The sequence below is a fragment of the Salmo salar genome, chromosome ssa17 (assembly GCF_905237065.1).
Source record: "Salmo salar chromosome ssa17, Ssal_v3.1, whole genome shotgun sequence".
NCBI lineage: Eukaryota > Metazoa > Chordata > Actinopteri > Salmoniformes > Salmonidae > Salmo > Salmo salar.
In genome coordinates this window covers 29,625,623-29,639,712 of record NC_059458.1, presented here as the reverse complement: position 1 = coordinate 29,639,712, position 14,090 = coordinate 29,625,623, and the positions used below count along the sequence as shown (strand labels likewise).

At 50.3% G+C, this 14,090-nt stretch overlaps 1 protein-coding gene across 1 annotated transcript in view; it reads right to left on the bottom strand.

The window, feature by feature from the left end:
* Positions 1-14,090, bottom strand: part of LOC106593457 (potassium voltage-gated channel subfamily H member 3) — a 126,221-nt gene that overhangs the window by 97,390 nt on the left and 14,741 nt on the right. Inside the window, exon 8 of the mRNA XM_045699350.1 lies at positions 12,130-12,525. Within this exon, the coding sequence (XP_045555306.1) occupies positions 12,130-12,525 (396 nt within the window). The remainder of the gene's footprint in view (positions 1-12,129; positions 12,526-14,090) is intronic.

Genomic DNA, 14,090 nt, shown 5'->3' with positions numbered 1-14,090 from the left:
ACAGTGAGTCAGTGTGTCTCACCTCCTAACAGTGAGTCAGTGTGTCTCACCTCCTAACAGTGAGTCAGTGTGTCTCACCTCCTAACAGTGAGTCAGTGTGTCTCACCTCCTAACAGTGAGTCAGTGTGTCTCACCTCCTAACAGTGAGTCAGTGTGTCTCACCTCCTAACAGTGAGTCAGTGTGTCTCACCTCCTAACAGTGAGTCAGTGTGTCTCACCTCCTAACAGTGAGTCAGTGTGTCTCACCTCCTAACAGTGAGTCAGTGTGTCTGACCTCCTAACAGTGAGTCAGTGTGTCTCACCTCCTAACAGTGAGTCAGTGTGTCTCACCTCCTAACAGTGAGTCAGTGTGTCTCACCTCCTAACAGTGAGTCAGTGTGTCTCACCTCCTAACAGTGAGTCAGTGTGTCTCACCTCCTAACAGTGAGTCAATGGGTCTGACCTCCTAACAGTGAGTCAGTGGGTCTCACCTCCTAACAGTGAGTGAGTGTGTCTGACCTCCTAACAGTGAGTCAGTGTGTCTGACCTCAACAGTGAGTCAGTGTGTCTCACCTCCTAACAGTGAGTCAGCGTGTCTCACCTCCTAACAGTGAGTCAGCGTGTCTGACCTCCTAACAGTGAGTCAGCGTGTCTCACCTCCTAACAGTGAGTCAGTGTGTCTGACCTCCTAACAGTGAGTCAGTGTGTCTCACCTCCTAACAGTGAGTCAGTGTGTCTGACCTCCTAACAGTGAGTCAGTGTGTCTGACCTCCTAACAGTGAGTCAGTCTGTCTGACCTCCTAACAGTGAGTCAGTCTGTCTCACCTCCTAACAGTGAGTCAGTGTGTCTCACCTCCTAACAGTGAGTCAGTGTGTCTCACCTCCTAACAGTGAGTCAGTGTGTCTGACCCCCCTAACAGTGAGTCAGTGTGTCTGACCCCCTAACAGTGAGTCAGTGTGTCTCACCTCCTAACACTGAGTCAGTGTGTCTCACCTCCTAACAGGGAGTCAGTGTGTCTCACCTCCTAACAGTGAGTCAGTGTGTCTCACCTCCTAACAGTGAGTCAGTGTGTCTCACCTCCTAACAGTGAGTCAGTGTGTCTCACCTCCTAACAGTGAGTCAGTGTGTCTCACCTCCTAACAGTGAGTCAGTGTCACACCTCCTAACAGTGAGTCAGTGTGTCTGACCTCCTAACAGTGAGTCAGTGTGTCTGACCTCCTAACAGTGAGTCAGTGTGTCTGACCTCTAACAGTGAGTCAGTGTGTCTCACCTCCTAACAGTGAGTCAGTGTGTCTCACCTCCTAACAGTGAGTCAGTGTGTCTCACCTCCTAACAGCGAGTCAGTGTGTCTCACCTCCTAACAGTGAGTCAGTGTGTCTCACCTCCTAACAGTGAGTCAGTGTGTCTCACCTCCTAACAGTGAGTCAGTGTGTCTGACCCCCCTAACAGTGTGTCAGTGTGTCTGACACCCTAACAGTGAGTCAGTGTGTCTCACCTCCTAACAGTGAGTCAGTGTGTCTCACCTCCTAACAGTGAGTCAGTGTCACACCTCCTAACAGTGAGTCAGTGGGTCTGACCTCCTAACAGTGAGTCAGTGTGTCTCACCTCCTAACAATGAGTCAGTGTGTCTCACCTCCTAACAGGGAGTCAGTGTGTCTCACCTCCTAACAGTGAGTCAGTGTGTCTCACCTCCTAACAGTGAGTCAGTGTGTCTCACCTCCTAACAGTGAGTCAATGGGTCTGACCTCCTAACAGTGAGTCAGTGGGTCTGACCTCCTAACAGTGAGTGAGTGTGTCTGACCTCCTAACAGTGAGTCAGTGTGTCTGACCTAACAGTGAGTCAGTGTGTCTCACCTCATAACAGTGAGTCAGCGTGTCTCACCTCCTAACAGTGAGTCAGCGTGTCTGACCTCCTAACAGTGAGTCAGCGTGTCTGACCTCCTAACAGTGAGTCAGCGTGTCTCACCTCCTAACAGTGAGTCAGTGTGTCTGACCTCCTAACAGTGAGTCAGTGTGTCTCACCTCCTAACAGTGAGTCAGTGTGTCTGACCTCCTAACAGTGAGTCAGTCTGTCTGACCTCCTAACAGTGAGTCAGTGTGTCTCACCTCCTAACAGTGAGTCAGTGTGTCTCACCTCCTAACAGTGAGTCAGTGTGTCTCACCTCCTAACAGTGAGTCAGTGTGTCTGACCCCCTAACAGTGAGTCAGTGTGTCTGACCCCCTAACAGTGAGTCAGTGTGTCTCACCTCCTAACAATGAGTCAGTGTGTCTCACCTCCTAACAGTGAGTCAGTGTGTCTCACCTCCTAACAGTGAGTCAGTGTGTCTCACCTCCTAACAGTGAGTCAGTGTGTCTCACCTCCTAACAGTGAGTCAGTGTGTCTCACCTCCTAACAGTGAGTCAGTGTCACACCTCCTAACAGTGAGTCAGTGGGTCTGACCTCCTAACAGTGAGTGAGTGTGTCTGACCTCCTAACAGTGAGTCAGTGTGTCTGACCTAACAGTGAGTCAGTGTGTCTCACCTCCTAACAGTGAGTCAGTGTGTCTCACCTCCTAACAGTGAGTCAGTGTGTCTCACCTCCTAACTGTGAGTCAGTGTTTCTCACCTCCTAACAGTGAGTCAGTGTGTCTCACCTCCTAACAGTGAGTCAGTGTGTCTCACCTCCTAACAGTGAGTCAGTGTGTCTCACCTCCTAACAGTGAGTCAGTGTGTCTGACCCCCTAACAGTGAGTCAGTGTGTCTGACACCCTAACAGTGAGTCAGTGTGTCTCACCTCCTAACAGTGAGTCAGTGTGTCTCACCTCCTAACAGTGAGTCAGTGTCACACCTCCTAACAGTGAGTCAGTGGGTCTGACCTCCTAACAGTGAGTCAGTGTGTCTCACCTCCTAACAGTGAGTCAGTGTGTCTCACCTCCTAACAGTGAGTCAGTGTGTCTCACCTCCTAACAGTGAGTCAGTGTGTCTCACCTCCTAACAGTGAGTCAGTGTGTCTCACCTCCTAACAGTGAGTCAGTGTGTCTGACCTCCTAACAGTGAGTCAGTGTGTCTCACCTCCTAACAGTGAGTCAGTGTGTCTGACCTCCTAACAGTGAGTCAGTGTGTCTGACCTCCTAACAGTGAGTCAGTGTGTCTCACCTCCTAACAGTGAGTCAGCGTGTCTCACCTCCTAACAGTGAGTCAGTGTGTCTGACCTCCTAACAGTGAGTCAGCGTGTCTCACCTCCTAACAGTGAGTCAGTGTGTCTGACCCTCCTAACAGTGAGTCAGTGTGTCTCACCTCCTAACAGTGAGTCAGTGTGTCTCACCTCCTAACAGTGAGTCAGTGTGTCTGACCTCCTAACAGTGAGTCAGTGTGTCTGACCTCCTAACAGTGAGTCAGTGTGTCTCACCTCCTAACAGTGAGTCAGTGTGTCTCACCTCCTAACAGTGAGTCAGTGTGTCTCACCTCCTAACAGTGAGTCAGTGTCTCACCTCCTAACAGTGAGTCAGTGTGTCTGACCTCCTAACAGTGAGTCAGTGTGTCTCACCTCCTAACAGTGAGTCAGTGTGTCTCACCTCCTAACAGTGAGTCAGTGTGTCTCACCTCCTAACAGTGAGTCAGTGTGTCTCACCTCCTAACAGTGAGTCAGTGTGTCTCACCTCCTAACAGTGAGTCAATGGGTCTGACCTCCTAACAGTGAGTCAGTGGGTCTGACCTCCTAACAGTGAGTCAGTGTGTCTGACCTCCTAACAGTGAGTCAGTGTGTCTGACCTAACAGTGAGTCAGTGTGTCTCACCTCATAACAGTGAGTCAGCGTGTCTCACCTCCTAACAGTGAGTCAGCGTGTCTCACCTCCTAACAGTGAGTCAGTGTGTCTCACCTCCTAACAGTGAGTCAGTGTGTCTCACCTCCTAACAGTGAGTCAGTGTGTCTCACCTCCTAACAGTGAGTCAGTGTGTCTGACCTCCTAACAGTGAGTCAGTGTGTCTGACCCTCCTAACAGTGAGTCAGTGTGTCTCACCTCCTAACAGTGAGTCAGTGTGTCTCACCTCCTAACAGTGAGTCAGTGTGTCTCACCTCCTAACAGTGAGTCAGCGTGTCTGACCTCCTAACAGTGAGTCAGTGTGTCTCACCTCCTAACAGTGAGTCAGTGTGTCTCACCTCCTAACAGTGAGTCAGTGTGTCTCACCTCCTAACAGTGAGTCAGTGTGTCTCACCTCCTAACAGTGAGTCAGTGTGTCTCACCTCCTAACAGTGAGTCAGTGTGTCTCACCTCCTAACAGTGAGTCAGTGTGTCTCACCTCCTAACAGTGAGTCAGTGTGTCTGACCTCCTAACAGTGAGTCAGTGTGTCTGACCTCCTAACAGTGAGTCAGTGTGTCTCACCTCCTAACAGTGAGTCAGCGTGTCTCACCTCCTAACAGTGAGTCAGCGTGTCTCACCTCCTAACAGTGAGTCAGTGTGTCTCACCTCCTAACAGTGAGTCAGTGTGTCTCACCTCCTAACAGTGAGTCAGTGTGTCTCACCTCCTAACAGTGAGTCAGTGTGTCTCACCTCCTAACAGTGAGTCAGTGTGTCTCACCTCCTAACAGTGAGTCAGTGTGTCTCACCTCCTAACAGTGAGTCAGTGTGTCTCACCTCCTAACAGTGAGTCAGTGTGTCTCACCTCCTAACAGTGAGTCAGTGTGTCTCACCTCCTAACAGTGAGTCAGTGTGTCTCACCTCCTAACAGTGAGTCAGTGTGTCTCACCTCCTAACAGTGAGTCAGTGTGTCTCACCTCCTAACAGTGAGTCAGTGTGTCTCACCTCCTAACAGTGAGTCAGTGTGTCTCACCTCCTAACAGTGAGTCAGTGTGTCTCACCTCCTAACAGTGAGTCAGTGTGTCTCACCTCCTAACAGTGAGTCAGTGTGTCTGACCTCCTAACAGTGAGTCAGTGTGTCTCACCTCCTAACAGTGAGTCAGTGTGTCTCACCTCCTAACAGTGAGTCAGTGTGTCTCACCTCCTAACAGTGAGTCAGTGTGTCTCACCTCCTAACAGTGAGTCAGTGTGTCTCACCTCCTAACAGTGAGTCAGTGTGTCTCACCTCCTAACAGTGAGTCAGTGTGTCTCACCTCCTAACAGTGAGTCAGTGTGTCTGACCTCCTAACAGTGAGTCAGTGTGTCTGACCTCCTAACAGTGAGTCAGTGTGTCTCACCTCCTAACAGTGAGTCAGTGTGTCTCACCTCCTAACAGTGAGTCAGTGTGTCTCACCTCCTAACAGTGAGTCAGTGTGTCTCACCTCCTAACAGTGAGTCAGTGTGTCTCACCTCCTAACAATGAGTCAGTGTGTCTCACCTCCTAACAGTGAGTCAGTGTGTCTCACCTCCTAACAGTGAGTCAGTGTGTCTCACCTCCTAACAGTGAGTCAGTGTGTCTCACCTCCTAACAGTGAGTCAGTGTGTCTCACCTCCTAACAGTGAGTCAGTGTGTCTGACCCCCTAACAGTGAGTCAGTGTGTCTGACCTCCTAACAGTGAGTCAGTGTGTCTGACCTAACAGTGAGTCAGTGTGTCTCACCTCCTAACAGTGAGTCAGCGTGTCTCACCTCCTAACAGTGAGTCAGTGTGTCTCACCTCCTAACAGTGAGTCAGTGTGTCTCACCTCCTAACAGTGAGTCAGTGTGTCTCACCTCCTAACAGTGAGTCAGTGTGTCTCACCTCCTAACAGTGAGTCAGTGTGTCTGACCTCCTAACAGTGAGTCAGTCTGTCTGACCTCCTAACAGTGAGTCAGTGTGTCTCACCTCCTAACAGTGAGTCAGTGTGTCTCACCTCCTAACAGTGAGTCAGTGTGTCTCACCTCCTAACAGTGAGTCAGTGGGTCTGACCTCCTAACAGTGAGTCAGTGTGTCTCACCTCCTAACAGTGAGTCAGTGTGTCTCACCTCCTAACAGTGAGTCAGTGTGTCTCACCTCCTAACAGTGAGTCAGTGTGTCTCACCTCCTAACAGTGAGTCAGTGTGTCTCACCTCCTAACAGTGAGTCAATGTGTCTGACCTCCTAACAGTGAGTCAGTGTGTCTGACCTCCTAACAGTGAGTCAGTGTGTCTGACCTCCTAACAGTGAGTCAGTGTGTCTGACCTCCTAACAGTGAGTCAGTGTGTCTCACCTCCTAACAGTGAGTCAGCGTGTCTCACCTCCTAACAGTGAGTCAGTGTGTCTGACCTAACAGTGAGTCAGTGTGTCTCACCTCCTAACAGTGAGTCAGTGTGTCTCACCTCCTAACAGTGAGTCAGTGTGTCTCACCTCCTAACAGTGAGTCAGTGTGTCTCACCTCCTAACAGTGAGTCAGTGTGTCTCACCTCCTAACAGTGAGTCAGTGTGTCTCACCTCCTAACAGTGAGTCAGTGTGTCTCACCTCCTAACAGTGAGTCAGTGTGTCTGACCTCCTAACAGTGAGTCAGTGTGTCTGACCCCCTAACAGTGAGTCAGTGTGTCTCACCTCCTAACAGTGAGTCAGTGTGTCTCACCTCCTAACAGTGAGTCAGTGTCACACCTCCTAACAGTGAGTCAGTGGGTCTGACCTCCTAACAGTGAGTCAGTGTGTCTCACCTCCTAACAGTGAGTCAGTGTGTCTCACCTCCTAACAGGGAGTCAGTGTGTCTCACCTCCTAACAGTGAGTCAGTGTGTCTCACCTCCTAACAGTGAGTCAGTGTGTCTCACCTCCTAACAGTGAGTCAGTGTGTCTGACCTCCTAACAGTGAGTCAGTGGGTCTGACCTCCTAACAGTGAGTGAGTGTGTCTGACCTCCTAACAGTGAGTCAGTGTGTCTGACCTAACAGTGAGTCAGTGTGTCTCACCTCCTAACAGTGAGTCAGCGTGTCTCACCTCCTAACAGTGAGTCAGCGTGTCTCACCTCCTAACAGTGAGTCAGCGTGTCTCACCTCCTAACAGTGAGTCAGTGTGTCTGACCTCCTAACAGTGAGTCAGTGTGTCTCACCTCCTAACAGTGAGTCAGTGTGTCTGACCTCCTAACAGTGAGTCAGTCTGTCTGACCTCCTAACAGTGAGTCAGTGTGTCTCACCTCCTAACAGTGAGTCAGTGTGTCTCACCTCCTAACAGTGAGTCAGTGTGTCTCACCTCCTAACAGTGAGTCAGTGTGTCTGACCTCCTAACAGTGAGTCAGTGTGTCTGACCTCCTAACAGTGAGTCAGTGTGTCTCACCTCCTAACAGTGAGTCAGTGTGTCTCACCTCCTAACAGGGAGTCAGTGTGTCTCACCTCCTAACAGTGAGTCAGTGTGTCTCACCTCCTAACAGTGAGTCAGTGTGTCTCACCTCCTAACAGTGAGTCAGTGTGTCTCACCTCCTAACAGTGAGTCAGTGTGTCTGACCTCCTAACAGTGAGTCAGTGTGTCTGACCTCCTAACAGTGAGTCAGTGTGTCTCACCTCCTAACAGTGAGTCAGTGTGTCTCACCTCCTAACAGTGAGTCAGTGTGTCTCACCTCCTAACAGTGAGTCAGTGTGTCTGACCTCCTAACAGTGAGTCAGTGTGTCTGACCTCCTAACAGTGAGTCAGTGTGTCTCACCTCCTAACAGTGAGTCAGTGTGTCTCACCTCCTAACAGTGAGTCAGTGTGTCTCACCTCCTAACAGTGAGTCAGTGTGTCTGACCTCCTAACAGTGAGTCAGTGTGTCTCACCTCCTAACAGTGAGTCAGTGTGTCTCACCTCCTAACAGTGAGTCAGTGTGTCTCACCTCCTAACAGTGAGTCAGTGTGTCTGACCTCCTAACAGTGAGTCAGTGTGTCTCACCTCCTAACAGTGAGTCAGTGTGTCTCACCTCCTAACAGTGAGTCAGTGTGTCTCACCTCCTAACAGTGAGTCAGTGTGTCTCACCTCCTAACAGTGAGTCAGTGTGTCTCACCTCCTAACAGTGAGTCAGTGTGTCTCACCTCCTAACAGTGAGTCAGTGTGTCTCACCTCCTAACAGTGAGTCAGTGTGTCTCACCTCCTAACAGTGAGTCAGTGTGTCTGACCTCCTAACAGTGAGTCAGTGTGTCTGACCTCCTAACAGTGAGTCAGTGTGTCTCACCTCCTAACAGTGAGTCAGTGTGTCTCACCTCCTAACAGTGAGTCAGTGTGTCTCACCTCCTAACAGTGAGTCAGTGTGTCTCACCTCCTAACAGTGAGTCAGTGTGTCTCACCTCCTAACAGTGAGTCAGTGTGTCTCACCTCCTAACAGTGAGTCAGTGTGTCTCACCTCCTAACAGTGAGTCAGTGTGTCTGACCTCCTAACAGTGAGTCAGTGTGTCTCACCTCCTAACAGTGAGTCAGTGTGTCTCACCTCCTAACAGTGAGTCAGTGTGTCTCACCTCCTAACAGTGAGTCAGTGTGTCTCACCTCCTAACAGTGAGTCAGTGTGTCTCACCTCCTAACAGTGAGTCAGTGTGTCTCACCTCCTAACAGTGAGTCAGTGTGTCTCACCTCCTAACAGTGAGTCAGTGTGTCTCACCTCCTAACAGTGAGTCAGTGTGTCTCACCTCCTAACAGTGAGTCAGTGTGTCTCACCTCCTAACAGTGAGTCAGTGTGTCTCACCTCCTAACAGTGAGTCAGTGTGTCTCACCTCCTAACAGTGAGTCAGTGTGTCTGACCTCCTAACAGTGAGTCAGTGTGTCTCACCTCCTAACAGTGAGTCAGTGTGTCTCACCTCCTAACAGTGAGTCAGTGTGTCTCACCTCCTAACAGTGAGTCAGTGTGTCTCACCTCCTAACAGTGAGTCAGTGTGTCTCACCTCCTAACAGTGAGTCAGTGTGCTCACCTCCTAACAGTGAGTCAGTGTGTCTGACCTCCTAACAGTGAGTCAGTGTGTCTGACCTCCTAACAGTGAGTCAGTGTGTCTGACCTCCTAACAGTGAGTCAGTGTGTCTCACCTCCTAACAGTGAGTCAGTGTGTCTCACCTCCTAACAGTGAGTCAGTGTGTCTCACCTCCTAACAGTGAGTCAGTGTGTCTCACCTCCTAACAGTGAGTCAGTGTGTCTCACCTCCTAACAGTGAGTCAGTGTGTCTCACCTCCTAACAGTGAGTCAGTGTGTCTGACCCCCCTAACAGTGTGTCAGTGTGTCTGACACTCCTAACAGTGAGTCAGTGTGTCTCACCTCCTAACAGTGAGTCAGTGTGTCTCACCTCCTAACAGTGAGTCAGTGTCACACCTCCTAACAGTGAGTCAGTGGGTCTGACCTCCTAACAGTGAGTCAGTGTGTCTCACCTCCTAACAATGAGTCAGTGTGTCTCACCTCCTAACAGGGAGTCAGTGTGTCTCACCTCCTAACAGTGAGTCAGTGTGTCTCACCTCCTAACAGTGAGTCAGTGTGTCTCACCTCCTAACAGTGAGTCAATGGGTCTGACCTCCTAACAGTGAGTCAGTGGGTCTGACCTCCTAACAGTGAGTGAGTGTGTCTGACCTCCTAACAGTGAGTCAGTGTGTCTGACCTAACAGTGAGTCAGTGTGTCTCACCTCATAACAGTGAGTCAGCGTGTCTCACCTCCTAACAGTGAGTCAGCGTGTCTGACCTCCTAACAGTGAGTCAGCGTGTCTCACCTCCTAACAGTGAGTCAGTGTGTCTGACCTCCTAACAGTGAGTCAGTGTGTCTCACCTCCTAACAGTGAGTCAGTGTGTCTCACCTCCTAACAGTGAGTCAGTCTGTCTGACCTCCTAACAGTGAGTCAGTGTGTCTGACCTCCTAACAGTGAGTCAGTGTGTCTCACCTCCTAACAGTGAGTCAGTGTGTCTCACCTCCTAACAGTGAGTCAGTGTCTCTGACCTCCTAACAGTGAGTCAGTGTGTCTGACCTCCTAACAGTGAGTCAGTGTGTCTCACCTCCTAACAATGAGTCAGTGTGTCTCACCTCCTAACAGTGAGTCAGTGTGTCTCACCTCCTAACAGTGAGTCAGTGTGTCTCACCTCCTAACAGTGAGTCAGTGTGTCTCACCTCCTAACAGTGAGTCAGTGTGTCTCACCTCCTAACAGTGAGTCAGTGTGTCTCACCTCCTAACAGTGAGTCAGTGTGTCTCACCTCCTAACAGTGAGTCAGTGTGTCTGACCTCCTAACAGTGAGTCAGTGTGTCTGACCTCCTAACAGTGAGTCAGTGTGTCTCACCTCCTAACAGTGAGTCAGTGTGTCTCACCTCCTAACAGTGAGTCAGTGTGTCTCACCTCCTAACAGTGAGTCAGTGTGTCTCACCTCCTAACTGTGAGTCAGTGTGTCTCACCTCCTAACAGTGAGTCAGTGTGTCTCACCTCCTAACAGTGAGTCAGTGTGTCTCACCTCCTAACAGTGAGTCAGTGTGTCTCACCTCCTAACAGTGAGTCAGTGTGTCTGACCCCCTAACAGTGAGTCAGTGTGTCTGACCCCCTAACAGTGAGTCAGTGTGTCTCACCTCCTAACAGTGAGTCAGTGTGTCTCACCTCCTAACAGTGAGTCAGTGTGTCTGACCTCCTAACAGTGAGTCAGTGTGTCTCACCTCCTAACAGTGAGTCAGTGTGTCTCACCTCCTAACAGTGAGTCAGTGTGTCTCACCTCCTAACAGTGAGTCAGTGTGTCTCACCTCCTAACAGTGAGTCAGTGTGTCTCACCTCCTAACAGTGAGTCAGTGTGTCTCACCTCCTAACAGTGAGTCAGTGTGTCTGACCTCCTAACAGTGAGTCAGTGTGTCTCACCTCCTAACAGTGAGTCAGTGTGTCTCACCTCCTAACAGTGAGTCAGTGTGTCTCACCTCCTAACAGTGAGTCAGTGTGTCTCACCTCCTAACAGTGAGTCAGTGTGTCTCACCTCCTAACAGTGAGTCAGTGTGTCTCACCTCCTAACAGTGAGTCAGTGTGTCTCACCTCCTAACAGTGAGTCAGTGTGTCTCACCTCCTAACAGTGAGTCAGTGTGTCTCACCTCCTAACAGTGAGTCAGTGTGTCTCACCTCCTAACAGTGAGTCAGTGTGTCTCACCTCCTAACAGTGAGTCAGTGTGTCTGACCTCCTAACAGTGAGTCAGTGTGTCTCACCTCCTAACAGTGAGTCAGTGTGTCTCACCTCCTAACAGTGAGTCAGTGTGTCTCACCTCCTAACAGTGAGTCAGCGTGTCTCACCTCCTAACAGTGAGTCAGTGTGTCTCACCTCCTAACAGTGAGTCAGTGTGTCTCACCTCCTAACAGTGAGTCAGTGTGTCTCACCTCCTAACAGTGAGTCAGTGTGTCTCACCTCCTAACAGTGAGTCAGTGTGTCTCACCTCCTAACAGTGAGTCAGTGTGTCTCACCTCCTAACAGTGAGTCAGTGTGTCTCACCTCCTAACAGTGAGTCAGTGTGTCTCACCTCCTAACAGTGAGTCAGTGTGTCTCACCTCCTAACAGTGAGTCAGTGTGTCTGACCTCCTAACAGTGAGTCAGTGTGTCTCACCTCCTAACAGTGAGTCAGTGTGTCTCACCTCCTAACAGTGAGTCAGTGTGTCTCACCTCCTAACAGTGAGTCAGTGTGTCTCACCTCCTAACAGTGAGTCAGTGTGTCTCACCTCCTAACAGTGAGTCAGTGTGTCTCACCTTAAGGTCTCACCTCCTAACAGTGAGTCAGTGTGTCTCACCTCCTAACAGTGAGTCAGTGTGTCTGACTTCCTAACAGTGAGTCAGTGTGTCTCACCTCCTAACAGTGAGTCAGTGTGTCTCACCTCCTAACAGCGAGTCAGTGTGTCTCACCTCCTAACAGTGAGTCAGTGTGTCTCACCTCCTAACAGTGAGTCAGTGTGTCTCACCTCCTAACAGTGAGGTGTCAAGTATGTCAGGTCACTCCTAACGTCACCTCCTAAAGTGAGTCAGTGTGTCTCACCTCCTACTGAGTGTCTCACCTCCTAACAGTGAGTCAGTGTGTCTGACCTCCTAACAGTGAGTCAGTGTGTCTCACCTCCTAACACTGAGTCAGTGTGTCTCATTCAGGTCAGTGTCTCACCTAGTGAGTCAGTGTGTCTCACTCCTAACAGTGAGTCAGTGTGTCTGACCTCCTAACAGTGAGTCAGTGTGTCTGACCTCCTGTCTGACCTCCTAACAGTGAGTCAGTGTGTCTCATCTCCTAACAGTGAGTCAGTGTGTCTGACCTCCTAACAGTGAGTCAGTGTGTCTGACCTCCTAACAGTGAGTCAGTGTGTCTCACCTCCAATGAGCATGGTGCAGATGGAGAAGATCTTCTCAGAGTCGGTGTTGGCCGAGACGTTTCCAAAGCCCACGCTGGTCAGACTGCTCAGAGCGAAGTACAGCGACGTCACGTAGGAACTCCTCACTGACGGCCCGCCCCCTAGCGCCGCCCCCGAGACCCCTGAGCCATTCACCTGGCTCCGCACCGACCCGCTGACGTTCCATTGGCCGGAGCTGAAGGAGGAGGAGAAATCCTGTCCAATCGGCTCTGACCCTGATGTGTTCCAGTGATTGTAATTGGCTGCCAACCCATTCATTCTAGAAGTGTGCAGCGAATCAGTGACTCCGAGGAATGAGGTTAAAGGTGACAGGAAGTAAGGGGTGTCGAGACGTTTTGCCAGTTCATGAAGCCAGCCTGGGAGAATAGGGAACAGTGTAAATATTTATATCACTTAGTAGAAATGTCACAGTAATGCAAATTCTCCTGCAGTTACTTAATGACCTTTAAGTAGATTGCTGCGTTAACATGTGGACCAGACACCACGGACCCAAAGGACACAGTGATTATTTGTGTGTGTGTGTGTGTGTGTGTGTGTGTGTGTGTGTGTGTGTGTGTGTGTGTGTGTGTGTGTGTGTGTGTGCGCACATCCGTCTGCAGAGCCAGACAGCACTGTCTCTCTAGTCCCTGGAGTTGAATATGGTGCTGCAGTATGTTCTGTATGCAGACCCTGTCCATGGTGTTGAAGTATGTTCTGTATGCAGACCCTGTCCATGGTGCTGAAGTGTGTTCTGTATGCAGACCCTGTCCATGGTGCTGCAGTATGTTCTGTATGCAGACCCTGTCCATGGTGCTGAAGTATGTTCTGTATGCAGACCCTGTCCATGGTGCTGCAGTATGTTCTGTATGCAGACCCTGTCCATGGTGCTGCAGTGTGTTCTGTATGCAGACCCTGTCCATGGTGCTGCAGTATGTTCTGTAAGCAGACCCTGTCCATGGGGCTGAAGTATGTTCTGTATGCAGACCCTGTCCATGGTGCTGCAGTATGTTCTGTATGCAGACCCTGTCCATGGTGCTGCAGTATGTTCTGTATGCAGACACTGTCCATGGTGCTGCAGTATGTTCTGTATACAGACCCTGTCCATGGTGCTGCAGTATGTTATGTATACAGACCCTGTCCATGGTGCTGCAGTATGTTCTGTATGCAGACCCTGTCCATGGTGCTGAAGTATGTTCTGTATACAGACCCTGTCCATGGTGCTGAAGTATGTTCTGTATGCAGACCCTGTCCATGGTGCTGCAGTATGTTCTGTATGCAGACCCTGTCCATGGTGCTGAAGTATGTTCTGTATGCAGACCCTGTCCATGGTCTGCAGTATGTTCTGTATGCAGACCCTGTCCATGGTGCTGAAGTATGTTCTGTATGCAGACCCTGTCCATGGTGCTGCAGTATGTTCTGTATGCAGACCCTGTCCATGGTGCTGCAGTATGTTCTGTATGCAGACCCTGTCCATGGTGCTGCAGTATGTTCTGTATGCAGACCCTGTCCATGATGCTGCAGTATGTGCTGTATGCAGACCCTGTCCATGGTGCTGCAGTATGTTCTGTATGCAGACCCTGTCCATGGTGCTGCAGTATGTTCTGTATGCAGACCCTGTCCATGGTGCTGCAGTATGTTCTGTATGCAGACCCTGTCCATGGTGCTGCAGTATGTTCTGTATGCAGACCCTGTCCATGGTGTTGAAGTATGTTCTGTATGCAGACCCTGTCCATGGTGCTGCAGTATGTGCTGTATGAAGACCCTGTCCATGGTGCTGCAGTATGTTCTGTATGCAGACCCTGTCCATGGTGCTGCAGTATGTTCTGTATGCAGACCCTGTCCATGGTGTTGAAGTATGTTCTGTATGCAGACCCTGTCTGTGGTGCTGAACCCCATGCTCTCTATGGTACCTGAATCTCACAGAGCTGTGATTATCATGTAG